Source organism: Scleropages formosus, chromosome 16 (genome assembly GCF_900964775.1).
Source record: "Scleropages formosus chromosome 16, fSclFor1.1, whole genome shotgun sequence".
Taxonomy (NCBI): domain Eukaryota; kingdom Metazoa; phylum Chordata; class Actinopteri; order Osteoglossiformes; family Osteoglossidae; genus Scleropages; species Scleropages formosus.
Genome location: NC_041821.1, coordinates 733868 through 761082, shown reverse-complemented (window position 1 = coordinate 761082; position 27215 = coordinate 733868). Strand labels below are relative to the sequence as shown.

Sequence of the window (27215 nt, the reverse complement as noted above, 5' to 3'; positions counted from 1 at the left end):
GTGGAGCCTCGGACATCTCCAGCGATGAAGGCGGAATCAACCCGAATCCTGCGGAACTCCACTTCGAAGACATTTTAGAAGAAAGAGAAAAAAGGCAACTTGGACGACTCCTCAGATTGCTTTGCTGTTGCTGTCGCCGTCACCGTCCTGCTGACGACGATGAACGAGTTTCTGAAGCGCCTGGTGACGGACCTTCAACAGCAAACTCGCCAACGGTACCAGGACCATCATCTGGAAGTGCAGGGAGGAGCCCGTCTCCAGCAACACAAGGAGTGATACCTGAAAAACCCTCTCCTCCAACAAGTTCATCTCCAGCAAGAGAAACTGCAGCTGTGGGTCCCAAAACCACAAAGAGTTCTGAAGAAAGGCAGAGGATATTAAGAAAGCAGCAGCATCTTCAGTTCCTAAGAGATAAACTAAATAACAAGACACTCTCGTGGCGAAACATTTACGAAACGTATAGAGAACTTGACGCTGCCATACCGGGGGACCTAACCAACTCGGGGAAAATGACCGTAGACCAAAATGTGAAAGACACCTTTAAGAGGATGAAGGGTGAAGTTGTCCATCAGTATGGCTATCAGGGTCAATATTCTTTTATCTACACAAAAAAGGGGGGACACCATGAACAGCGAGCGGCAGCAGATCTCGCAACAGCTGGCTGTCAAGAGTGGGGCAAGAACTGTAAAACGCAGACACACACCGAACTGCACGTGTCCCGACGAGACGTGCCAATTAAAGAAGGTGAGGATGTGTACTGGTTCACGACAAACTCTCCGTGTCTTCTTCCGTCTTCGGAGAACGGGGCGTCCTGCTTTGACGTCATTGTGGCAAAGTGCAAGGAGTGGTTCTTAAAAAAAAAAAACAATAAATGTTATGTGGGATTTGACAAATATTGGGGTTTCAATGAATACAAGTTTGAGAATCTCATCAGGGAAAATTTAAAATCGGCTCAAAACACAGTAATAGACACGGAAGAACAGAAAATAAAAGAAAACATCTTTCTGAAGACGCTAATAGACACGGAAGAACAGAAAATAAAAGAAAACATCCTTCTGAAGACGCTGACGGACAAGCGCTTCCTGGGCGAAGACGTGGACACTCTGGGCCAGTTCGTCACCTTCATCGTTCTGGGTCAGTCCCAGTATTTCGGAGAAACCCGTGGCGGTGCAGCTCACGGATAACAGACACGGATCCCCGTGAAGTGAATGACAGCTTTTACCCCATAGTAGTAACTCCTGTGAGACACTTTCCTGTACTTACATTCCAGTACTTGAAGCAGTCCTCTGAAAACACTGCTCCCCTTACGAGTACAAGCTGTGTACTGTCTGCGAGCAAAAAAAAAATAATAAACACCATATTTACTGGCCTTTTCTGGAAAATGTGTTTTTGCAGCATAAACATTTCTCGGGACAAATCTTTGCTCTTGGTCATTATTCATCACTTACCAGTGACAGCTATATTGTCTGCGTGCCTCAAATTAAAAAGTTATCTGGTTCCATTGAGAACCGAGTTCCATAATATTGTTCAGACCGGCCTCCAGAAAGCTGGGAAATGAATCGAGGTGAGGTCCAACAGCACGGACATCACTAAACTCCAACACGTTGAGTCACCGTCATCATTTTGATGCGTGCGTCCGTGTAACAAGTGTATGTGACATGAATGCGTCCCTTTGTGAGGAGTGACAGCAGCACACCAGTGTCACCCAGAAGTCTTCCTCCTCCGCCTCCGCCTCCTCTTCCTCATCTTCATCTCTTGTCTGACTCTGTTACCAAAGGACACCTTTCAGATACAGCAGCATCTTCACCTGGGGGTTCGGAACTCGCGGAATTATGGTATTACAGTAGTGACAGGCAGTGAGTCTCGAAGCAACAACCTTTGGTGGGCTAGACAGGCACCGCCCCCATCAGTTTTATCTCCACTCAAACTATTGTCAGTCATCACCAGTGATGACCTTGTGAACACAGGCAACTTGCAGTTTTTCCACTGGGGACCCTGTGCTGGGGACCCTGTGCTGAGCAAGTGGCATTAGACAAACACACAAAGCAACGCTCTCCCCCCCAGAGCTCTGCATTCAGACAGGCCCACTGGCCCCCCCTGGTGGCAGGCAGCAGTAACCGGGGCCAGTCAGCCTCCTCCTACTCATGTTCGAACCCCAGGCCAGGCGCTGCTGCCCCATCTCTGCTCCTTCAAGGCGACAGCATCTTTCCAACATCCGCAGCTCTCCTGAGCACCGTCCAGCACCAGCAGGGTACATAATTGTGTGGTAAGAGCTGTCTCAGCTTGGCTGCTGTCTAGCCCCGTGGAGCACAGACACAGACACACACACACACACACACACACACACACACACATTCATTTAGCTGATACTTTTTTCAAAGCGACTACAATTATTCACCATTTACACAGCTGGTCATTTTACTGCAGTAATTTAGTGTACCTTGTTCAAGGCTACTACAACTGGGGGTGGGACTTGAACCAGTGACCTTTGGGTCCAAAGGCACCATTACGCTACCAGCTGTATATGTGCACACACGCAGAGAGATAGCTGGAGACAGGAGCTCTAATAGCAAAATGACCTTTATTGCAGCCATGCGACGCGGTCAGCAGAAATACCGCGGTACCCAGGGCCGGGACACGGGCACGCTCACTCGCTACACCTGTGCTCCTTCAAAAGCTGCTCCAGCTTCTCGCTGCTGGAGCCCGAGAAGTTGTCCATCTGAAAAAGAGGGCGAGCGCGCGGTCAGCGGGGCTGCGGACACTCGAGTGGTCAGCGGTCGCCACGGCCGAGGTCTCATCTCACCTTCTTGCCGTTCTTGTAGAAGTGGAACGTGGGCATGCACTTGATGTCGCAGAAGTTGGCCACGTCCTGCAGGGGAGCAAAGCACACGGCGAGGGCGGTGAACGCGATCCTGTCACGGTCCGACACACACGCGCACACACTGTGTGAATGGGGCAGCGGTTAGAGGTGCTGCCCAGCATTCCAAGGACCCCCAGGTTCGAATTCCATCTCCCGCTGCGGTGTCTGTGATCAAGGTACTCACCCTGAATTGATACAGTAAAAATGACCTGCTTTGTCAATGGGTAAACCAGCGTAATCAGCGTAACACTAAATTGCTCTGAGGAAAAACGTGTAAAATAACACGTAAATGAATTGATACAAATGTAAATGTTGGCCTCCCCTGATGGGACAGTCCAGCGAGACTTCGATGCCTGCAGGCTGTGCATGTGTGTGTGTGTGTGTGTGTGTGTGTGTGTGTGTGTGTGTGTGTGTGTGTGTGTGTGTGTGTGTGTGGGGGGGGGGGGGGTGGGTGTGCACGCGCGCACGAGCAGCTTCCTTTGGATCAGTAAAGCGTCTCTTCATGCCACATTCCGTTCGCACCGGGGCACGTCCTGCACGTGGGGGTGTCGCCCAGCGGCGTCACGAGAAACACGTTGATCACAAAGAGCCACTTACTTTTATTCATTTATCTCACACTCTTGTCCACAGCAACTTAGAGTGTTAATGCACTTACACTGATTTACCCTTTTATACACCTGGATACTATAGCCGGAGGAGGAAATCGAACCTGTCACCAAAGACAGCGGCTCTAACCGCTATGGAGTCAGCGCACCACCATGCCAGGTGGTGTCTCGCTGAACACGCGCACGCACGCACACACACACACCAACCTGGGCATCATCCACATCCACCTTCAGAAACACAATGTTCTGGTTTTCCTCCCTTTCTGAGAGCTCCTGCAAGAGGAGAGACAGACACACACGTCCGGTTATTCACTTTGACTACAGTCTGTGTTTGCACTTTTCTCTCTCTCACACACACACACACACACACACACACACACACACACACACACACACCTCGAAGAAGGGTGCGATGGTGTTGCATGGTCCACACCAGCTGGCTGAGAATTCCACCACGACCAGCTTGTCTCCAGCATCTGCGAGGGCCTGGTCGAAGGCGTCCTGGGGACAGGAAGGACACAGCAGCTCTGAGCGCCCACGGGTAAACACACACACACACACACACAGGAGCACGTGCCCAGCCCGCGATGGGGGAGGGGGTGCGCGTATCCATGCGAACGCGAGACGCAGCGCGAGGGACTCCGATGCGCTCGAGCTCCAGCAACATCATCATCATCACGGCTCCTTCTTTCCTTTATTTCTAACGGACCCATAAGCGCGCGGGCACCTCACCGAACATACAGCTGCTGCGTCTGTTAGGGACTCCTGTAGGAACACTGACAATCATAAGATTATCGGTATTATTAATAAGAGAGCGGCCCGCGCGCGTCCGCTTTGTGCCTTTCGCCCCGCTCGTTCGCGGCTCTCCCTGGACCACAACACTCACCTGATCTTCGATCACAACGATCATTTCTCCTTCCCCCTCTCTATATTAATATTTCACTCTATTTTTCACTATTTCTATCGATATGAACAACTTGTACAGAAAGGGGAGCGCCTCCTGTCGCGCGGATCACCTGTGTGTGAAGGTCCTCGAGACGGGGGGGGGGGAGAGAGACTACGCAGTAGCCAATGGCGTGGCTCGGACCGGACATGCGCTCGGTCATTGGTTGCCTTGCTACATTATTAGCCAATGGCACAGCGAGCATAGCGGTGATTGGCTGGTATTCGACAGCGTTGCGTTCAGTGAAATTGTGTGTAATAAAATGTTCTCACGTGACGGTTTCGTTTAAATGATTGTCCTTCAGCTTTCTCTAGGGCTCCGGAAAATAACAAACGCTGCCCATCCGTCCGGGTTGGTTTCCAACACCTTCGAAGTCTTTATTGGATGCCGCACGTCACGTGTATAACTTACAAGTAGACTGGCTGATGCACTCTAGTGCGCATGTACAGAGTCCAGCCTATAGCAAACCCCGAGGGGAGAAAAAAAGACTCGTCATACACACATATGCACCACTAGGGGACAGTCTCCTAGTGTCACCACATCCAAAATTAAATGTTTTACAATATTTTAAAAATACTTCTTCGAAAACATACCTAGTGTCTAGGCGGACCCGACGAGAACGCTCGGTTACAATATTTTTACGTCACATTCGGCCACGGCTGCTTTTGCTCGTTGTTCACAAGCTGCCAAGAGACGCTACCGAGTCCCATTTTGTCACGAGACGCGTGTGTGTGTGTGTTTCCCCCACTGTGCAAATTCATGACTCCATTTCTGCGGCTCATCACCCGTCGCCCATCGTCCACCATCGCTCGTTTCAGCCTCCGACACGGAAAGCGCGTCGCCCCGGGCCCCTCCAAGGGCCTCGAACCCGTCCCGACAAACATACGACGCCCTTTTCCTGCTCTTGTACGTAGAAACTGGGGCCGGCGGGTGGCGCGGTGGTTCGGACGCAAAGGAGCCGGGCCGGAATCCCGCTCCTCCCGCTGCTGTCGGGCCTTTAGGATCAAACCGTTTACCCTGAAAGGATGTGGTGAGAGTTACCCTGCTGGTGTGTAAATGTCACTACCTTAACACTAAGTGCCACTGGAGCACGATGAACCGCACTGAATCCAGGCAGGCTGAGCATCAGCAAAGAGCCTTTATTTCTCATTTAAATCTCACAGCTCATCGGGGGGGGGGGGGGGTCACAGTTCAGGGGCAGGAAGAGCAGAAGGGTGGGAGAGGGAAGGGGGGGGGGAGAAAGAGAGAGAGAGAGAGAGAACTGGGAAGAGGCAGGACATGGATGATGGGTGGCTGATGGATCATGGGTAGACGGGACGCACGGGAGCGCGGACGGGCTGCCGAGCGATCCGGGAACGAACGGCAGGGTTTGAAAGTACGCCTCCTCTTACGCAGATGTCCCGGCGGCTCCGTGCGGCACAGACCGGCGTCACACTTTGACGATGGCCTTCCCCGTGTTCTCTCCCCGGAGCATCCCCATGAAGGCCGCAGGCATGTTCTCGAACCCGAGCGTGACGTGCTCATGGCACTTGAGCTTCCCCTGGCGGACAAGGAGCGGACATGGCATGATGTCTATGCGCAGCGAGGCGGTCTGCGTCTGTGTCTGCGTCTCCTTCCGCTGACCTCTTTCACCCAGGCCAGAAGCTTCTGCAGGGCCTCCTGGTCCTTCCGGGCCCATCGGCTGCACAGGAAGCCCTCCATCCTCAGCTGCTTGAAGATCATGTGTGTGTGGATGTAGGGGCCTGTGGAGAACATGACCGTGAACACACTCTAACAACCGCATTCATGATGCTAAGAATTTACCTATGAACATGAGCGAGACATATTTCCTAACACACATATTTGCTCCACCCACCAGTCTGGGGCGTAGTGTCGTTGTACAGCGAGATGCTGCCGCACACGGCGATGCGGCCGAAGGGCTTCATCAAGGGCATCGCGGCGCTCGAGAAGGGTCCCCCCACCTGGCAGAGGGCACACGGGATACAGCGGCCCCAGGTGGGCTGAGTGGACAGTGACTCAACGCAGCTCACCTGACACCACAGCGGCGCTGAACCGCAAACGCGGGTTCGCACGCTTTGTTGCACTGACACGAACATTTCGGCCGCCGAAATCCCCTCGACGTTAGGAACGCACACAGACACGCGCACACAGGCTCACGTTCTCAAAGTAGCAGTCGTATCCCTCGGGTGAGGCCTTCTTCAGCGCTTCCTCCAGCGATGTGACCGTCTTGTAGTTGAAGGCCTCGTCGAACCCCAGCTCCCTCAGGTACGCCACCTTGCGGTCTGAGCCGGCACAGCCCACCACTCTGCAGCCCTGTGCGGTCCAGAGAGGGGGAGCACTGCACACATGACACTTGCACGTACGGTCTTCATTTATCGCGCACGTTTGTCCGAAGACACGTGCATCTCGGAGACGTATTATTAAACGGATTTAATATTTTTTTTTATTTTAATCATTAAATGGATTATAAGTTCACCTTTATCAAGTGTTTTATCCGGATCAGGGTGAAGTGAGTCCAAAAGAGGTGAGGTTTGAGACCCTTATTAAATGTAGTGAAAGATTCAGCAGTTCTGAGGGACAGGGGGAGGTCGTTCCATCACATCGGAGCCAGAACTGAAAACACCCGTGCTTCTGATTTTGGACCTTTTGTACGTGAGATCATCAAGCAGGCAGAGCTAGAGGAGAGTAGCAGTCTGGTTAGGGTGTAGCCACTGATCAGGTCTTGTAGATATCTGGCGAGCAGATCTGTTGGTTTTGTAGGCCAAGGGAAGAGGTCTAAGTGGAGAAGAGGAGGAGGCCGAGTACCGAGCCCTGTGGAAAACCAGTCGAGACAGGTTGAGGAAAAGAGCAAGAGCCCCACCAGACCACTTTGTAGGATCTACTGATAGGTAGGACTCTGACCATTTCAGTGCAGGTCCTTCAATCCCAAGCTGACTAAGAGAGGAGAGTAGAATCCGGTGGTTGACGGTATCCAGTGCTGCAGGCAGGTGGAGGAGGATGAGGACTGAGGAGAGGGAGGTCACTCTAGACAAGTGGAAAACGTCTGACTTTGCGAGGAGAGCAGTTTTGGTGCAATGACTGACTTTGAATCCAGACTGATACCCATCAGGGAGATCATTCTGGGTGAGGAATGTAGATAGTTGATCACAGGTTGACCGATGTAGTTTTTGACAGAAGAGGGAAGAGTGAGACTGGACTGTAGTTCTGGACTGAGTCTGGATCCAGAGAGAGTTTCTTTCCCAGCGTTGAGTCGAGGGCAGTTTTGAAGGCAGATGGAAAACAACCAGAGGAGAGCGAGGAGTTGATGATCCTGGAGATGAAGGAGGTAAGTTGTGGCGAAATGTCCTGTAGGAGTGGAGAAGGTATCGCATCGAGGGAGCAGGTGGTGTCTCTGTGTGACAGCGAGTGGCGAAGCAGCCTAAGTGCTGCATGGAGGAAACTCCTGAAACCTCAAGGAGTCGCTGTCTTTACGGAGCTTCTCCAGCTCACGTCCCACCCCCGCCGCAGAGCTCCACCCACCTTGATCTTGGCGATCTGTCCGACCACAGAGCCGACGGCTCCGGCCGCAGCATTCACCAGCACGGTCTCTCCGGCCTTCAGCTGGCACACCTCCTCCAGGCCGTAGAGAGCCGTGAGCCTGGCGAGGGAGGACGGCGTGAGCGTGACCGTTGTGTCTCATCTACCTCATGATGGACTCATTTGAGGAATTAGGAAAGGAAAGTAAAATTCAATCTTTTTTATTCAGCTGAGTTCAGTCGAACTTTCGAACACCACTACATCTGAGACTTTTTACAGAAACTACCAAGCGAAGCAATAGAGCGAAGAGCTGTGTTCGCTGTGACACTTTTTGACTGCAAACTCAAAGTGACCCGACGGTGACAAACATGTTCATGCAACGAAGCGCTTTGTCCTCAATCCCAAGTGAGACGTGTGGTCGGTATTTAGGGTGAAACACTCTTTAATGTGTTCTCCCCATCAGCTCATCTCGTGCAGTACCCTGAAACAGGGACCCTGCCCGCAGTACTCTGACCGCAGTACCCTGACACAAGGACACTGACTAGGTTCTCACAGTTCACTCACAAAGAAGAAGCTGCAGGCTCTTGATGTTCATCATTCATAAAAGTACTTTGAATAATAGCTGGGGAAAAAAAAAACTGCAAACAGGTCAGTGCCAACTTCCCCTCGAACCCACGGCCCTCGGAAAGAGCGCCTCACCCCGGCATGCCGACCGCCCCCAGAGCGAAGGACAAGGGAACTTCCTGCGGCCATCCTGCTGCCAGGGGGGTCAGAGCCGCGCCGTCCGACACGGCGTGCGTGCGCCAGCCGCAGTTGGCCACCACGACGGACCCCGCCGGGAAGCTCGGGTTCCGGCTCTGGACAACCCTGAAGGGCCGAAGCGCAGAGTCGGCGCGCGCGCACACGCACTTTGTCCCCCACTCCGCCAACCATCCAGCAAAGAGTTCTGCATCTGCTAATTCTGCATACTGTACATTTACCATAATTTACCATACCACACACAGGATAACTGTGCTCTTACTTGGCAACTTGTCCCCCAATCATGACGTCTCCCTCCTTCATGCGCACTCGGCTGTAAGGCCTGCAGGAGGAAAGGACACCTTCGCTTTGACGTTTACATTTATTCATTTTCATTTATATTTATACCACATTTAAATTGATATTTATTCATTTACTGTAACGGACTCTTTTCTCTAAAAGCAACTTAACTGTGGTCGACTACTCACCCTGATGTACCCTCTCATAGAGCAGGGCAATTTTTACTGCATCGGTACTGCTAAGTACCTTCACCAAGGAAACTGCAGCTGCAGGTGGGATTCGAACCCCAGCCTTTGAGAGTACGGTGACACCTCTAACCGCTACGCCACCTGCTGTCAACTTCAAGGTGCATCAAAGTTTGGAATAAAATATGTTCCTCCACTAAGATACAAATAATGACACATACAACCACACTCTCAAACACTATCTGATTTTTGAGCAGAAAGAGCACGTGAGTGAGGTGAGCCTGCAGTGGGTTTAGCCCACAAACACACACAACCATGATCATATTTTTTAAACTGAAAAGTTCTTTATCTTGTCCCATGACACGCACACAGACACTCCAAGGGCTGATCTGGTTGGACCCCTGAAGAAGCTCCTCACCACACTATATTTCCTTCCCTCCGTTCAGCGCGGCTCATTATCGTACCTCATGTAGGGGTCTACGCTGAGGAAGAGCGCCTCCAGCAGGACCTCTGCAACGACACAACACAGCCACCCATGAGCTCATTTTGTCCCTCTGAGGGTGGCCACACCCCCTGTGACCCAACAGGGGCCTGGTTCAAGCACCGAGCAGAACGGGCGTCAGCAAACAACAGCGAGCAAAGTATACAGAGATATGAACTGTGCTGATTCATGTGGTGAGCAGGTCTTCACACTATAGAGAAAGAGAGATGTGGCTCAGCAAGCTTCGCAAAGCTGCTCATGTTCAGTTGTCTCATATTTATCTTGTGCTTTTTGCACAAGTGACTTACCCTATTAAGGTTACAATTATTTACCCATTTATACAGCTGGGTAATCTTCCCAGTCCATTTCAGGGGAAGTACATGTGTTGCTCAAGGCTACTACAGCCAGAGGTGGGCATTGAACCTACAACCTCTGGATCCAAAGGCAGTAGCTGTAACCACTACGCTACCGGCCATCCGTGATCATCTTCTCTGATGCTCATCATCACCACCACCACCCTCAGGACCGGCTCACCGCCGCTCCGGGGCTCTGCCAGCTGCTCCAGCTTCATCTCGAAGTCGCTGGCTTTGGGGAAGCCGTCAAAGTGGCGCTTCAGGGTCCAGGTCTTGGCCTGCACCATGGCTCCGGGTTCGAGAGGCCGCGGCAGCGGATGAGATATGAGTGTGTGTGTCTGTGTCTGTGCGTAGAAACACAAACGTAAGAGAGGAAGAGGTGGGGAGAGACACGCGGCGCTGCGGTCAGGACGTCTGGGCCACACACACATTCAGACACACACTTCCACACCCCTGTGTAGTGTAAGAGCAGTACAGTAAACATTATTACACTGGTGTAAAGTTAGAGTAAAAACAAAGTAACAGTTTGGACACCAGTATAAACAAGATATAAACATCCGTGTAGACGGTAAGAGCGTGAGAGTGTGAACACAGAGTAAAAACAGTGTAAAACGACATGGGTCACAGCTGCTCTCGCACTCTCTCTGTGTGTGTGTGTGTGTGTGTGTGTGTGTCCTCGTGACTGTGTTAAAAAAAAATGAAGTTCACTTCCTGACGCAACAAGTTCAGACGTGAGTTCCAGCTGAACTGCAGCTCCTTTATCAAAGTAACTAAATGAAAGAGGAAAAGAAACTAAAGTGTCTTGTAACACAGTAACAGTGACTGCATTAAATTTCATAACTCTATTGAACTCTAGTAGTAATAACACTATTAAATAAATAAATAACTGCACACCGATTGTGGGGAAACCACAAAGTAGCAAACTGCGCTAAGGCCTCTGTGTGTGTGTGTGTGTGTGTGTGTGTGTGTGCGCGCGTGCGTGCGTCGGTCGGTCAATCCTCCCGTTTTCCTGTGCGAAATAACTCTGGAACCAGAGTGCAGCAAAATACAGAGTGAAATACATGAAGAGTAAGGTCCTTTACCGTTCAGCTCTTCGATCCAGCTACAGCAGACGTTTCCTCCGGCGTCCAGGTGTGTTTGCGCTGCGCAGGTGTGTCCGTCCAGGTGCGTGCAGCGTGCGGAGCGCCGTCCGCTTTCAAGGCAGTTAAGAAGCGCTCTCGTGCCCGGCCACTCGACCCACCCTCGATAAACTCCTCCTCCTCCTCTTCCTCCAACATTAACCCCTTGCTGCCCGTTGTCTCGAGGACAGCGTAGCGCACAAAGCGGTGTACGGCGGCACTTCTGCCCGATATGCGGTCGGCGCACACGCTTACGCTCTCACCACCCCCACGCGCACAGGCGAGTCCGAAATATACACCGGTACACCAGCAATTTTTACCGGACCGGAGGTGGGATTCGAACCAGAGTCCTTACAGTAAGTTACATCATTTTCATAATGTGTGTTTTCTGTAGCTCTGTGTGTGGACGTGTGTGTCCTTGCAACACCGGCAAAAAAGATTTAGTGTGCTGACCGACAGGGGGTGCGGTAGCACAGCGGGTTTGGCCTGCTCTCCGGTGGGTCTGGGGTTCAAGTCCCACTTGAGGTGCATTGCAACAGACTGCGTTGCCAGGTTAGGCTCTGGTTCAGTGCAATCCCGCTTGGGTCAAGCAGCTTCATCCTCTGTGTGTGCGTGCGTGCGTGTGTGCGTGCGACCAATAGTGTAGCACTGCCAAGAATTCTTCTAGTACCACAGTGCAGAGCACTGTTATAACAGTACACAGACACGGAGGAGGAGGAAAAAGTTGACAGCAGAGGAAACATCTGCTGTTGCAAGAGTCACCATGGCAACCACACATTTATTAACCATTGTATTGTTCAACAATTAATTTAATCAAAATTAAATAGCAATTTTTACCCTGTTATACAGTAATACGTCGCCGGAGCCGTCAGGAACACAGATTCAGAGTCCGACAGCACATCAGGACGTGTGGACAGCGCAGTGAGCAGAAAGCAGCGCAGGATGTGCGTGCGCACGCGCACGGTTTCAAAGGAGCATCACTAGGGGGCGCCAGGGTCCCTCCAGCCACCGAACGCTCGCTCCAGGTGACGCGCCACAGCCAGGCACAGGCGGTCCTGCAGCTTCCCGGCAACCACCTGCACCCCCAGCGGGAGGCGCTGCTCGCCCAGCCCCAGGGGACACTGGGTCACCGGCAGGCCCAGGATGTTGAACACGCCCGTGTAGGAGAAGTCGAAGGGCGTGAAGACGGGTACGTGGTGCTCTGGTGCCACCCGCGGGTGAGGAGGGTACAGCAGCACCCCGTCGCTGCCCAGCAGCTGCTCGACTCGCACCTGGAGCTGCTCTTTCTGCTGCCCGATGAAGCGTGAGGGCTGTGACCCCAGAACCTTGTCGACCAGGGCCAGACCTGGAGCAGAAAGCATGGGTGCAAAGACGGACAGTGAGTCCTGCACGTGCGCGCACGCACGCACGCACGCACGCACGCACGCACGCAGACACACTGTCCCGCATGTAGCTCTGTGTGTTCCATTACCGATGGCGGGCAGGGTGTGTGGTGACCGTCCCAGCAGCCACTTGAGCAGCTCCCACAGGGGCCACACCTTCCTGCTGCCATCACCCATGAGCTCCGCAAAAGGCACGGGAAGCTGGGGAAGTGGTGGCAGATGACTGTAAATCACTGTACGTGACCGTACATGACCGTACGCACACCAGCAGTGCGGAGACCCACAGACACCCGGAGACACTATCAGCTATTCGGCAGTACCGCCGCTGGCCAGCGGGTGGCGCCGCTCGGGACGAACCTCTCCGTGTTGGTTGGGAGAAGCCATGCAGTCCAACCAGATGTGATGCGAGTATCTGAGCTGAGGGAGGGGCACTTCTTGGACCGTGACGCCAAGGTCGGCCTCGAGACGCCGCACGACCTGCGCAGGAACAGCCCCGAAAAGGTCGCACTCTGCAGGAACAGCCCTTCTGACCGCTGACCTCTGACCCCTGAGCACTGACCTTCTTCTGAGCCTCGATGAGCTGGCGCTCCACAGGCGACACCAGCGGGGATCCTCCGTTGTGGGGCACAGAGAAGTAGCGCAGCTTCCTGAGGTCCACGTCCGCGTGCAGGGATAGTCTGTGGGGGACAGTGCAGTGTGTGTGTGTGTGTGCGTGTGCGTGCGTGTGCGTGTGTGCTGGCTGCCTACTTGTCCGCATTTTTTCCTGCCATGATGCTCAACAGCGGCAGCAGGTCCTCGGCATAGCGGCACATAGGTCCCGTACACAGGAATTCGTCACGGCGGCCGGAGCTGGGGGGGTGCTGCCCATCGTTGGACACGATGCCTGAAAAGAACACACAGAGAGACACAGGTGAAGACGACACACACGCATACACACGCGCACACAAGGCTGGGGGGGGGGGGGGGGGGCACACTCACCTGGCGTGGGCTTGTGGCCAAAGATGCCATTGAAGAAGGCAGGCATGCGAATGCTGCCGCCGATGTCGGAGCCAACGCCCACGACGGACCCTCCGCTGGCCAGGATGCTGCCCTCTCCTCCTAGGGAAACGTGGGACACACTGTCGTATCCTACACCGCAACTGCTGTACCACTGCAACGTCGCTGCGCTTTTCCACTGATATCACCGAAATGTCACTCTGCTTTCCCACCGATACTGCTGCTGTGTCACTGCACTTTCCAACTGATATCGCTGCAGCATCGCCGCGACTCTCACCCGAGCTGCCCCCGGGGATCCTGCGGGTGTCGTAGGGGTTCCTGGTGATGCCATAAAGATGGTTGTGGGACTCGAGCCACATACACAGCTCACTGCAGTTGGTCACAGCCAGCGGGATCGCTCCCGCCTTCTTCAGCAGCGCCACCGCAGGGGCGTCGGTCCCAGACACCACTCCCCTCCGGCTCAGCAGGCCGGCGGAGTTGGGCATCCCTGGGACGGGGGGTTAGAGGTGAGCGCGAGGTCGACGGAGACGCATCACGCACGCACGGCGCTGCAGTACCTTGCACGCAGAAGGACTCTTTGACAGTGAACGGAACACCCAGCAGGGGGAGCCGCTCCTTCAGGACACCCTCATCGCCTTTGTCCTCCTCGACGAGCCTGTCCGCCCGAGCCGCTTCCTGCAGGGCGGCCGAGAACCTGGAGCACGCGTGAGGGATCGGGGTGTGGTGGGGGGGCACTTGCGAGTCTCACACACACACACACACACTCCCCTCAAACCCCTCCCTCCCAAGAGATACCTGTCTTTGACAACAGCATTGACGAGGGGGTTCACCTCCTGGATCCTCTCAATGTAGGCGCGCACCACCTGGACACTCGTCACCTGCGGGGACAGAAGAGAAAGAACACACTTTCGTGAAGTTGATCGTGTTCAGTGTTTCCATTACTTCCGTCCAGTTCCTCCTTATAAGACACGGCGTCCCAGTGGAACCAGCAGTGTGTGTGCGTGTGTGTATTGACTGTACCTACACTTCAGGTGGAACTGGCATCTCTCGCTACTTACCGACCGGAAGCCAAATATTACTGATCCTTAACGATTACCGTCGAACATCGACGCCACGCGGTAGCCGAAATATCGAGGGATCGAAGCAGAGGGAGAGAGCGAGGGAGTACGGAGCGGGTGCACCGGACCGGATCGTTGTTACGGCGTACGGAGCGAGCGCACGCGCTGCGAAGAAGCGTTCCGAGTTCTGACCCTAGTACCTACCGCACATCATGTGCACGTGCCGTGGTACCCGATCCATCGTGATGTAAGAGAGCGCGTACGCGTTCCTTGTTTACAAATGACACCTTTAACTAAGGCGTTTATTTTTCCCCTCAACTAAGTTCACCCCCCTCACCTGCTGCCACAGGCTTCCTTTGGCCGAAGCAGCGTGTCGGTGGATCAAACCGAAACCGGACCGCTTTTCACGATTTACCGCACTTGTTTGTAACACTAATGTTACAGCTCAGCTTCCGCTCGCCTTTTCTTGGCGCCGCTCGACCCCCTGCTGGCCGGCTGGCGCGTGTTACCCCAGCTCATTTGCATACGACTTCATGCCGTAAGCGGATCGGACGCGGATCGGACACGGCCCACCACCACCACCCTCGCTCGGACCTCTTTCCGACGGATCCTCTCCGCGAGCCGCACCGCCGACAGCCGCAGCAGGGGGTCCGACGCCGGAGGGGGGGGTCTCGGGGGCCCCCCCACCGCGCGCCGGGAAGCCAACAGCCGGAAGAGCGCCACGAGCACGTGCACAACGGCGCGCAGCGCGCGAGCCGCGAGCCATTCTATCCGCGCCGCGAGCGCCATCCCTCGCACACCTGTCCTTGCGCTCCTTTCCCGGCGTGCACCGCGGCTGCGCAACGTCGCCGTAACAAAACGTGCGTGACTTAGTGTCACGTGGTGCTCGGACTCGCGCGTCTCCGGAGTCTCTCGTGTGTTTTTTGTTTTTCTTTTTTCCCCTTGGTAATGTTTCACTTTGCAAACTGTTTTTTTTTTTTTTTTTTGGTCTGTGAAGCAAAAAAGTTTCACACTCGGCCACCTTCTCATCCTCCGTCTGTTTTTCAGGCGCAAACTCAACACAACCGACCTTTTTGCTGCCCAGTTTTTTACGCTGCGCTTCCCTGCAAAGAAGTGTGACGCTTCCGAATTCAGCCCCCCGGTCATCATCACCTACCACTGTTTTACACTGATATTACCCAGCTTTTCCTCTCCTTTCCACCTGGTGCATCAGATATCTCCACACGCATTGCCTGTCAGACATTTCTTCATGCATGTATGATCTCCAACTCAACCTCTCCAAAACAGAGATTCTTCAGCTGGCCTGTCGATCAAACTGGACAACGCGCTCATTCCGCCTAGGTCTTTCGTTAAGAGTCTGGGAGTAACAATCGACGCGAGTCTGTCGTTCTCTCAACGTGACGAAGCCGCAACCCGGTCCTGCAGATACATCCCGCATAATATTCGTAGGATCCCTCGTTACCGAGTCCACCCAACTACTTGTCCAGGCCGTGGTGACTTTCCATCTGGGCTACTGCAACTCTCTCCTGTGTGGCCTTCCTGCTACTGCCATCAAACCTCAGCAGCATTCTGCATCAGCTGCGGCACAAGTTGTGTTTGATTTGCCAAAGTGCTCCCACGTGTCTCCTCTACTCATCTCTCTACACTGGCTTCCTATAGCCGCTCGAATCAAATTCAAAACCCTGGTTAATGTGTACAAATGCATCAATAGAACTGCTCCCGGCTGTTTACGGGACTTGATCAACCGGTACGCCCCAGCCAGGCCCCTTCGCTCGTCTACTTCCGCTCGCTCGGTGGTCCCGCACACGAAAGGTAAAGCTCGGAGGTTCTCGGTTCTGGGTCCGCTGCGGTGGAACGACCTTCCCCCGTCACTCAGAACTGCAGAAACTCTGTCTGTTTTCAAGAAGGGTCTGAAAACCCACCTTTTCCAGATCCACTTCGCCCAAGATCTCTCCAGCTCATGTACGGCGTAAATGTTCATGCACCATAACTTTAAGATTATAACTGTTGAACAAGAGATAAACCTTTGTGCAGCTACTCCTGTAATGTAAATGTTTATATAACCAGAGTGTGATTAGGAATCATTGATTGTCAGATAAAGTTTTATTCAGCTACTGGTGTGATGAACGTTAGTTTATATGGTGAAAAGAAGCTAACTGTGCTTAAGAATCACACATCTGTGTCTAAGTGTCTTTTCCTGCTACTGTAATGAACGTATTGTATTTTCTACGAGATGTTCGTCGCTTTGGAGAAAAGGGCCTGATAAACAAACACAAGCAAAAATGTAAAGTAATTGGGTATAAAACTGAGTGTCAGTCATGGAGAAACTGTAGAAAAGAGAAAACGTAGTGACAATATTCTCCTGTACTTTAGAAAAGTACAAGGTAAAACCTGGTAAGACCTAGAGTAACCCTACGGAGAATTTCTTGACTGAATGTTGCCGTGTCGTCGATTACATAAGAGGCCAGCAGTTTGAACTTTAGCAAGATACCTTCCCTGAATTGTTCTAGTGGAAACAAAAGAATTGCTGCACTGTACAAACGGGTAAATAACTGTACGCAGCTCAACGGTGTAATTTCCTGTGGTGAAAAGTGTCAGTTAAGCGAAAGAAGGTCAATGCAGCTCCTGTCTGCCATGAACAGTGACTCACGTCCTGCACACAACCAGCGTGAGTAGAGAAGCACCCCGAGTGACACGCTGGTGCCGCTCTCAGGTATCAGTCACTTTGTTACAGGAGTAGAAGAGCAGCTCCAGCAGCCACTGGCTCTGCAGCAAGTCGTCGCCCTCAGAGCATCACCACTATAGCCCGGTGAGAGCTTTCAGTCAGTGCGTCTGTACTGCGTAGTGACTTGCACTCTGATACTTGTCTCGAAATAGAACATCTGAAATATTGTTGAAGTGGTTTTGTTTTGCCTTCAAAATGTCTCACTTGATGCTCCTGACTCTCCCCAGTAAAACACGTAGAATTTCTCACTGTTTATCTGCCCATACGCCTACCACTATTAACTAATAATAGCAGTATAATGCAGAGCGTAAATACAGTATACACATATTATATTTATTTATATATACTCAACTACGGTTCAGTATGGTGTGCCTCAGGGCTCTGTGTTGGGACCATTACCGTTCTCACTCTATATGTTACCGTCGGGTGACATTATTCGCAAACACAATGTGAATTTCCATTCGTATGCCGATGACACACAGCTATAGGGTATCGCTTAAGCCTGATGATCCATCACATGTGGTGTCTGTAGTAATTGTTTTACCAGTATAACATTACGGATGAGTAAAAATTTTTTATCTCTAAATGCCAGTAAAACAGAGGTACTTGTGGTGGGTGGTGATGCCAAAACTCTCAACATAATCACGCCAATCTTTACAACAAATGGTATTACTTTCAAGCATACGAATTGTGTCAAGGATTTGGGTGCCCTGCTGGATGGGAAGCTGTCATTTGTATCACATGTAAATGCTTTAAGTCGTGCTTCCTTCAATTAAGAAGCATAGCTAAAATGCGGCGATTCCTTTGTAGACGGGATTCTGAGAAACTGGTTCATGCTTTTGTTTCCAACAGGATGGATTACTGTAATGCTTTATTGTCGGGTTGTCCGTACCAGACTGTATCCAGGCTACAGTTGGTACAAAATGCTGCTGCAAGAATTGTTACTAGAACTAGGAAGTACGACCATATAACATCGGTACTTAAATCCTTGCATTGGCTCCCGGTCTCTTATAGAGTTGATTATAAAATCCTACTTTTGACCCATAAGGCAATACGTGGCATTGCTCCGGCTTACCTTCGTGAGATCATTAATCTTTATATCCCAAGACGATATCTCCGTTCATTAGATGCAGGTTACCTTAAAGTACCTGTGATCAATAAGACCTCAGTAGGAGGTCACACCTTCAGTTATAGAGCACCTAAACTGTGGAATAGTTTACCAGTTACTGTCAGAAATGTCCTGTCTCTGACACACAGCGCTCTGTGTCACTGTGCGAGAAGAGAACTCTATAAAAATAAATTCAATTGAATTGAATTGTCTGGCTGCTTTCTTATTTTACACTGAAAAGCACATGTACTTAATACACTACATGTAACCAAAAACAGATATAAGATATATAAAAAATAGATAAAATATAAGCAGGCTGAGAACAATGTGAAACACTGAATACGGAAACAAATAATGAATCCGGACATACACGGAAACATAGTTTGAAACTGGTCAATCTCAAAGTGGCTCTCGACCCTTCTTTAGTGTGGGAGGGATTCAGCAGCTCTGAGGGACACGGAGTTCAATGCACCACATGGAGCTAGAACCAAGAAACTCTGGGATTTTGATTTAGGGACTGAGTGAGAGAGACAAGCAGGTTCAGCTGCCTGTGGGACTAAATGTCAGCGTGTCTGTATCGGCGTGCCTGAGTAACTATTCAGTGAGAAATGGAGGTGCAAAGGGCAAGTGATGCTTGAATGTCACTGGAGATGGTGAAGTTGTTCAAGAGAACCGAGCTGTGAGACACACCGAGTCACTTTCCATGGTTTGGACCTTCGAGGAGAACAAGGTATAAACTCTTCACTGAGAAATGAATATAAGGAAGAAACACAAGACACTGCCTGTCAGTCCTTTTCGTCTAAATGTTCAGCGCTCTGCTATTCAAGTATGAATAAGTCAAACGTGAACTACTGACGTGTTTCTCCTGTTTACACTGGTTTCACGCTGGTTTTACTGTGGCTCACATGTAAACGCCGCTGCTTGCGATTCTTTTGCGGTTGGTGGTGCTCGACCTGCCTCCGGTCCATTACGGTCACTTCGAGAAGCGGGAATCGCTCATCCCGGCAGCTTCACGGGCGTGATGATGAGAGGGGCGTCGTTTTTGCCCGACTTGTTGGTGCAGGGACTGAAGAAGGGGAAGACGGTGTCGGAGAAGGTGTCCGTGAAGGTGTAGATGTGTGCCTTAGCGTCCACGTTGTAGAAGGAGATCTGGCCCTTCTCCAAGTCCACAAACACGCCCACCTTGTGCGGCTTGACGGCGAGGCCCACGCTCGTGGGGGGCTCCGTCCGGAAGGCGTACTCGTGTTTGTCCCGCAGGCTCAGGAACCAGTACCCGCGGCTCGGGCTCACCACGATTTTGCCCTTGCGGTTGCTGGAGCGGCCGGCCACGCCCAGGTCCCAGTCCGTCTTGTTGCCCACCTCCACCTCCCAGTAGTGGCGCCCCGATGACAAGGCCTGTTGACCCAGCACGCAGACCACGCGGTCGAACCTCCCGGGGTTGTCGGCGACCGCCTGGTGCCGCTCGCCGCACCTCGCCTGCTTCCTGTCCTCTGACAGGACGAGCCGCGGGTGGGCGGTGCTGGGGTCAAGGGTCACGTGAACTGGAGGGCGGGAGGGAGGGAGGGAGACGAGATGACACGTTGCTGACGTCTCAGAGTAATCGAAAAGTAATCGTCACAGCTGTAATCGTATCCTTTCTCATCATCAGTCAGTCATTGGGATTATTGTTTTAGTGTTTCGATGTCCTGTGGTTTCGTAAACTGTCGAATGAGAGTGAGTGTGTGTGTGTGTGTGTGTGATTTCTAATAGCTCTTATGTTGAATGAGAGAACCAGGTTTAAATTGGTTTTTGACATGTCCCAGGACTGTGAACATTGCGTTCGCTTTCTTCTACACACTTTACTGAATTCAGGAAAGTTTGGGGAAAATCAGCAGTCATAAAGTAATCATTATCATCCCCGCAATCATTAAGTAATGACCTGTGTAGAGGCCCTAGTCCGCAGTTTGCTGAAGACAGTTCTTACGGCAACTGGGCCCTGTGAACCCGTAAGATGTCCATACCTGCACACTCCTGCACCTTCTTCAGCTCTGCGGTGAAGGTGAAAAACATGGAAAGTAGTTAAAGACACAACCGTGTGTGTGTGTGTGTGTGTGCGTGTGTGTGAGTTCTCCATAAACAAAGACAAATTCCTGAGCAGCTATAACCTTGACTAGACAATGAAACCTTTCAATGTGGGGATCGCATGGGGCATGGAGATATCAGGGTGGCTGAAGGCGGAGTTAATGTCACTGTGGGTGGAGTTTAAGACACCGTGGGAGGAGTTAAATGACAAAGGGCGGGTTTAAATAACTACAGTGTCGGGGGGGTCATCGTTCGGTGCTCTTGAGCACGCTGCGTCGACAGCCCTTTACCCGCAGGAAGATTCGGGGAAACTGAACTCTGCTGATGCCTCACGAGGGACCGATCCGCCTGGAGGAAGGAGCCGGAACCTGTGAAGGAATGACGGTAAATCAGACTGATCCAGTTTGAAGGAGTTTTGCACGTATTGGAGCACCGGTCCTATCTTAGGGGCCGTGGGGTTTGACAGTGGTGCTGTTTGAGGGAGAGCTGCGTTTAGGGGCAACAGCTGGTGTTGTGGTCGGTGCTTTGTTCTCTGGACTCTGAGGTTACAGGTTTGAATCCCAGCTGCTGTGGTGATACTCTGAACTGGTGCGGTGGGAATTGCCCAGCTCTATAAATGGGTAAATCAGTGTACGGAGTGTAAATTATTTGCTCTGAAGAAAAGTACCATGTAGATGACTGAGCTTGCAGCCCTTTTGTAAATGAGACTCTGTGCGTGTGTGAGAAAGACACCAAGTACTGGAATGCAGGGTAATACACAGTTGTCCCCGGACCGGTATGTCCACTATCTAACCCATATTATTCACGGAAGCCACGTGTCTGTATCTCTGTCACCGAACCCCCGCTGGCCGCGTTCTACTTTCACTGTCCAACATCTCAGTCCAACTGTGCTTCACGTGGTCTTGAACCCGAGCCGTTCCCAGCAGCATCGGGCAAAAACCTCGTGCTCTTTACCGCGTTGGAAACCCCGTCCTCCTCCCGCCTCCACATCTCACTTGTGTCCAGGATCTTCCTGAGCTCCTCCTGGAAGCGCTCCACCAGCAAGGAGACCCTCCGCAGGACGGCCACGGAGCACAAGCTGGAGCTCACGGCGACGGCGCTCCAGTCCTTGGTGGGCACCGGGGCGCACAGGGCCGGGAAGCTCTGCGGTCGGCGGGAAAGCAGACGGCGTTACACGAGCGCAACCCGAAGGGCGCGTCGCCCGGCCCCAGCGCGTACGGGTTCCTCCCCGGGACCACCCCCGACCTTGAGGCAGAGCACGTGGTCCTCCGACTGCGAGAGCTGGCTGATGGCGGCCATCCTCTTGTGCAGTTCGCCGATCTCCAGCTCCAGCTCGCGGATCAGGGTTTGTGCGCATCGCTCCGCCGCCAGCTGGTCCACCTGGATGCTCTCCAGCAGCTCGGCCTGCGTCCTCTCCACGGAGCTCATGAGCGCAGTGAAGAGCCGCACGCTGGTGGCCGTCTCTCGCTCGGCCGACGCCTGGGGACGAGCGCGGAGACGCAGGAGCCTCAGAGCGGTGACGGCGGGGGGGAGGGGGTGACCGTAGTGAAAGCAGGAGCGTAAAGCTGATGCGAAGCATTTCATCTGCAGCTCTGCTCAGTGAAACGGACAGTAGAGAACACGCTGGCTCCTCACGCTACGAACACTCGGGTTTACATTTAATCGCGTTTTCTTCACTTATCTATTTTCTACGACATCCGTTCGCTGCAGTAAAACATGACCTGAGTTTACCCCCCCGACCCAAAGAGGACTGTGGATCCGCCTCAATTCGGCTCACTTGCACGGTGTTTACAGCTCGTCTCTGGGGCTCCTGAGGGCCAGCCCTCGGTAGCAGCGCGTTCGTGGGACGGATGAGACAGCAATGAGCCCCGAACAGAGATTTCCGGGGCGGATTTTTATTCTCAGCGCTGCGCTTGGAATACTTTGAATGCTGTGCTTCATTTCCAGAATATTGTGGTAATATTCCATCGGTGGTCGCAGTGAGCAGGAACAATGTATCGCATTTTAACTTCAGTCATTTTAAACTTCTCTTAATGTCACTCGGAGTTAATATAACTCTTTCGCACCAGTGGAGCGAAATCTGTTTTACTGGCCTTTCGTTGGCCGTGCGGTAAAACCGCCTTTGCAGTTACTTGCACCGTAGGCTGCGTCTGCAAGGCGAGGAGCTGCCGTTCGCTGACGGTTCGCACGGCTGTGGCACAGCACCCCTGACCGTGCCGGATCACGCCGGGAGAGCGGTCGCTCGGACGGGACTCACCTGGAAGTTGGCCAGCGAGGCCCTGATCTCCTCCACCTTCTTCAGCCTGGTCTGGACCGTGTCCCGTATCTCCACCTCTGTGATCCCGAGCTGAGACTGCGCACAAGTCAGAGCCCATCAGCAAACGCTCACATTTCCTCGGTGCGAACAGTAAAACTTCATTCACACCACGGTCTGTGCGCTGCTTTAAACCTTTAAACGACGAGCATGCAAATAAAGCCTTTGGAGGCAGGGTTTCGTAGCCCCACCTTCTTGATGAGCCACTCCCTCTTGGCTGGAATGGCGATGTGAGCGCGGTGCTCCGTCTCCATGCAGAGCGCGCAGACGCACGTGTGGTCCGTGCGGCAGAACAGCTCCAGGGGCTGGTGGTGCTGAGCGCATAGCGAGGCTTCCACGGTCACCGGCGACGCGCTCGCAGAGGCCCGCCGGGGCACGGGAGGGGGTGGGGCGATGTGAGCGGGACCGGCGGTGGGAGCAAGAGGGACAGGGGCAGGGACAGGGGCAGGGGCAGGGACAGGGGCAGGGACAGGGGCAGGGACAGGGGCAAGGGCAGGGGCAGGGGCAGGGGCATTGAGAGCGGCAACGGGCGAGGATGAGGAGCGCGGCCGGACGTCTTCAGCCAGAACCTTCGGGAACCGCGCCTTCATTTCGGCGAAGAGGTCGCAGGGCAGCTCTCCCGGCCTCGAGGGCCTCTTTTTGCTGACTCCGCCCTCTTGGGCCACGCCTGGCACCGCCGCAGCCACGCTCTCGCCGGCCCCGGGGCCGGCGACCGCGACGCTGCCCTCGTTGGCCCTCAGCGTGTGTTTGAACTGCTCGGTGATCTCGCGGAGGGTGCGGTTGATGTGCAGGTCCGGCCGGGTGCCGAAGGTCTCCTTGCACAGCGGGCACTGCCAGTGCTTGCTGTCGTCCCAGTATTCCCCGATGCACTCCATGCAGAAGGTGTGTCCACACGGCGTCGACACGGGGTTCGTGAACACGTCCAGGCAGATGGAGCACAGGAACTGCTCCTCGGACAGACAGCTGAGATCCATCGTGCCTGGCAGAGTGGAGAGAGGGAGCAGGGTGGAAGCCGAGGGACACGCGGTCGCGCCAGCAGAGGGGGGCACCGCACCGTGGAGAGGCGGACGTGGCGGACGTGGCGGACGTGAGGGCGAAACCGTGCGTTTCTGAGTGGATTTAGCCGCAGAGCCGCCAGTGGAGCTCAGCTCTACCGAAGGTAGCTGGGGCCCTTGAGCTCGGACCTTGAGCTGGGACCAGCTCACCGCACCGTTAGAGCGTCACGCAGACCACGAGGACACCAGGAGGAATTCCCCAGAGCAGCTGGAGGTGAGCACCCGCTCGAGAGCACAGCGCAAGGGAACAAGTGTCACCTGCGTCACCGCGCTGCTGCATGAGTTTGGACAAAGTCTCACATCTGTCCACTCGTGTAAACAGAGTGACCAGCGGGCAGAGCTGCTCCGAGGACCACCAGCGGGGACGATCCAGAGAAGGACGAGTTACAGCCATGGACAACAAAGAGTGCGTTCGCTTAGGCCTGAAGGCATCGAGGTCGAAACCAAACGAACGTGGTGCGGAGCTGGGGGGGGTCTCCACCTCGCTGAGGGACGTCCTCACCCTCCCCACTGTCCCCACCACCTACGCAGGACAGGGTCCCCGTGAGGCCACAGGATCACACTCAGACCAAGCACCTCCTGTGTCTCACACTACAGCGTCCCACTTTTGGCACGTGTCACTGTCGCTCTTGTCGTACACCGAGGTACAGGAATGCGGAGACACCGCATTCCCCACAGAGGGGTGTGTGTCACAGCTGCCGAAGCGCAGGAAACACCGAACACATCTGTCCGAGAGTCTACACAGCGACTGAGCCTTCTCAGTTTTGCCCCCGGTGTGGCGGAATGAGCCCCCTTGTCCCTCAGAGCTGCTGAATCCCTTTTGACCCTTTTTCAAGAGGGGTCTCAAACCCATCTCTTTCAGAGCCACTTGTCCCCTGATGCCCTGACAGTTCCGGAAACTTCACTCCATTACATAATCCATGTAACTCACTTTGATAAATGTGCTCCCTATCGGTTCTATAAGCAGCTACCCCCGATGCGCGCGCTCTCGGACTCGCTGGCCGCACCCTGACGGCTGCGTGTCTCTATGCGTAACTCTGCATCGGTGGCGGACGCGCCGTGGTTTGGAGAAGAGCGTCCAATAAATGAATAAATGCACATGTAAGTGGAGGGAGACGAGCTTCTCTGTGACCTTACTTAGTGGCTTCGTTCGCAAGACACCCATTGCTGCATTGTTCACCGCGGTAAGTTTTCAACGCAAATGTGCATCCACTGTAATGACCTACTTCAGCAAGCTCACGGGAAGCTCACGCACGTCTCACACTCAACGCCCGAGGTCAAATGTCAGCCACAGCGTCCAGCTGCCACTCAAAGACAGGTGTCCACAGGACCTCCAGAAGCCTCAGTTTACACACCCGACCACCCGGGACGGAAGATGCGTTTTTTTAACCGCAACAGTAAAAAGGGTCCTGTCCTACCGCAGCGTCTTCTGCTCCGAGGTCTTGAGAACGGGTCCGTTGTCACCGGCTGTCAGCAGTCGCCACGATGCTGTGTGACACAGGACCCACTTGGCTCACCTTTTCACCGCAGCACAGCTCCTCCTTTGCCTCTACGGACCTGTCGGACAGGTACGGTGCTCACCACACCTGTTTGGTTCCTCCTTCTTCCTCATAGGGAACATACTTTGGAGGCCATAGGAATGTGGAGCCCGAATATCAGTCCTATGGATGAAAATCCAGTTCTGTGACCTTCGACTGTTCAGCTGAACCTAACAGCCCAGGGGAGCACCAGCCGAGAGAGACTGAGCGTCTCTAAATCTAGAACGTCCAGGGTGGAGGTGCAAGGTCCAAGCGCCAGTAGCAGAAATTGTAGAAAACGCCAGCAGAAGTAAACATATGACCCGTCACCCCCTCCGTCTCTCTCAACTGGTGTTCCACAGGGCTCGGTCCTCAGCCCTGCCATCGCCGCCCCTGGATTCTGCCGCTGGCGTGTCAACGATACCCAGCTCTTCCTCTCTTTTCCCGCCAGAATTTCAGATGCTTCCTCATGTACGGACGGCCTCCTGCCTCTCACACATCCCTGTCCGGATGTACGACAAACACCTACGGCTCAAGTCTGTCCTTCTGTCAACGCGTCGAAGCCACGACCTGCTCCTGAAGATACATCTGCAGTGTCCACTCCTACCTCACAACAAAGTCTACGCAACACCTGGCGATATCCCACCTGGACTACTGCCATTTTTACATTTATCTGACACTTTTCTCCAAAGCAGCTTACAATGTTAAGGTACCTACAGTTATTTACCTATTTACAGATGGGTAATTTTACGAGAGCAATGCTGGGGTATGTATCTTGCGCAAGGGTACGACAGCTAGGATTCAAATGTGCGACCTTTCGGCCCCAAGGCAGCAGCTCCGACCGCCACGCTACCGGCCGCCCTCTCCTGACTGGACTTGAGCCTCTTCCTTCAGACTTCTCCAGCTGATACAGAATACTATGGTACAAGCTACGTTTGACCTACCAAAGCGTCCCCATGTATCTCTCCTCCTCATCTCTCTCCACTGGCTTCCTATCACTGCCCAGATCGAATTCAACGCTGCGGTTACGGCCGAAAAAACCGTCAACGGATCCGCTCCTCAATATCTACAAGACCATCAAGATCATCTGCTACACCCCAAGCGGACTGCTACACTTCTCCACCTCTGCCCACCTGCTGGTCCCACACGCAAGAGGTGCAACGCCAGAAGCGCAACGGTTTCCGGTTCTGGCTCTGATGTGATGGAGTGACCTTCCTCTGTCACTCAGAACTACTGGATCTCTCTCTCACCTCAACTCACCTCTTTCAGCACAACTTCTCCCCTGATCTCCCGTGTGCTCCGTAAACCTGACCCACACTCTCTGTTCAAAAAATAAAACAGCTACCAAGTCTAACGGGCAGCTACTCGTGTAATGTACACTGGTAATGTACACTGCTTTACATGGCGCTGTGTAATCTGCAATCTGACTGTACTTCCAGAGCTTTCCGTCTGTTGGTGAGAGGCACTGTTGTCCACTCTGGGGTGTCCATCATCTTCGAGACGAGTGTCTGCTATGTGAATAAAAGTGTGTGTGTGTGTGTGTGTGTGTGTGTGTGTGTGTGTGTAGTGGGTTTGACCGGCTCCTGCTCTCCGGTGGGCCTGGGGTTCGAGTCCCGCTTGGGGTGCCCTGTGATGGACTGGCATCCCATCCTGGCTGTGTCCCCTCCCCCTCCAGAGGTACACGCACCAGGACAGCGTGAACTCAAGCGCTTCGCGGCTTGTCGGACCCTCGAGGGCAGAGCCGCAGCGAAGGAGTCGGCCGCTCTAAAGTGTCTGGGGAGCTCAGGAGGACGGAAGCCGTGTGTTCGTGTTAAAAATACACACTCGATCGCGGGGGTGTATTTGCAGATGCTGAAACATCACGCTTCGCAAGCCTTTGGACGCCTGTGTGTCTCAAGAC

The 27215-nt window shown here is 53.4% G+C and overlaps 4 protein-coding genes across 5 annotated transcripts; all 4 read right to left on the bottom strand.

Annotated features, from left to right (window-relative positions):
- Positions 1 to 2579: 2579 nt before the first annotated feature.
- Positions 2580 to 4520, bottom strand: LOC108925877 (thioredoxin-like). Its single transcript, XM_018738205.2, has 5 exons — positions 4352 to 4520; positions 3862 to 3966; positions 3673 to 3738; positions 2804 to 2869; positions 2580 to 2719 (listed from the first exon to the last, which is right to left on the bottom strand). Exons 1-5 carry the CDS (start codon positions 4373 to 4375, stop codon positions 2648 to 2650), a joined length of 333 nt encoding a protein of 110 aa, XP_018593721.1. The 5' UTR covers positions 4376 to 4520; the 3' UTR covers positions 2580 to 2647.
- Positions 4521 to 5593: 1073 nt separating this feature from the next.
- Positions 5594 to 11572, bottom strand: LOC108925887 (prostaglandin reductase 1-like). Its single transcript, XM_018738220.2, has 10 exons — positions 11064 to 11572; positions 10163 to 10325; positions 9612 to 9657; positions 8946 to 9005; positions 8624 to 8791; positions 7928 to 8045; positions 6566 to 6721; positions 6264 to 6369; positions 6032 to 6150; positions 5594 to 5948 (listed from the first exon to the last, which is right to left on the bottom strand). Exons 2-10 carry the CDS (start codon positions 10266 to 10268, stop codon positions 5838 to 5840), a joined length of 990 nt encoding a protein of 329 aa, XP_018593736.1. The 5' UTR covers positions 10269 to 10325; positions 11064 to 11572; the 3' UTR covers positions 5594 to 5837.
- An 85-nt stretch (positions 11573 to 11657) lies between these two features.
- LOC108925886 (fatty-acid amide hydrolase 2-A-like) lies at positions 11658 to 15350 on the bottom strand. Its single transcript, XM_029259016.1, has 10 exons — positions 15130 to 15350; positions 14273 to 14355; positions 14035 to 14171; positions 13755 to 13964; positions 13460 to 13579; positions 13229 to 13364; positions 13041 to 13158; positions 12839 to 12958; positions 12571 to 12682; positions 11658 to 12444 (listed from the first exon to the last, which is right to left on the bottom strand). Exons 1-10 carry the CDS (start codon positions 15322 to 15324, stop codon positions 12080 to 12082), a joined length of 1596 nt encoding a protein of 531 aa, XP_029114849.1. The 5' UTR covers positions 15325 to 15350; the 3' UTR covers positions 11658 to 12079.
- Positions 15351 to 18583: 3233 nt separating this feature from the next.
- btr01 (bloodthirsty-related gene family, member 1) lies at positions 18584 to 25367 on the bottom strand. Of its 2 annotated transcripts, XM_029259009.1 has the most exons (8): positions 25217 to 25367; positions 22935 to 23722; positions 22687 to 22782; positions 21675 to 21908; positions 21425 to 21572; positions 20720 to 20797; positions 20369 to 20395; positions 18584 to 19909 (listed from the first exon to the last, which is right to left on the bottom strand). In XM_029259009.1, the coding sequence occupies exons 2-8, from the start codon at positions 23715 to 23717 to the stop codon at positions 19365 to 19367; spliced, it is 1911 nt and encodes a 636-aa protein (XP_029114842.1). In that variant the 5' UTR covers positions 23718 to 23722; positions 25217 to 25367; the 3' UTR covers positions 18584 to 19364. The 2 variants fall into 2 exon arrangements, with proteins under 2 accessions (XP_029114842.1, XP_029114843.1); XM_029259010.1 differs by having other exon boundaries at positions 20747 to 20797; positions 22935 to 25367.
- Between the last annotated feature and the right edge of the window lie 1848 nt (positions 25368 to 27215).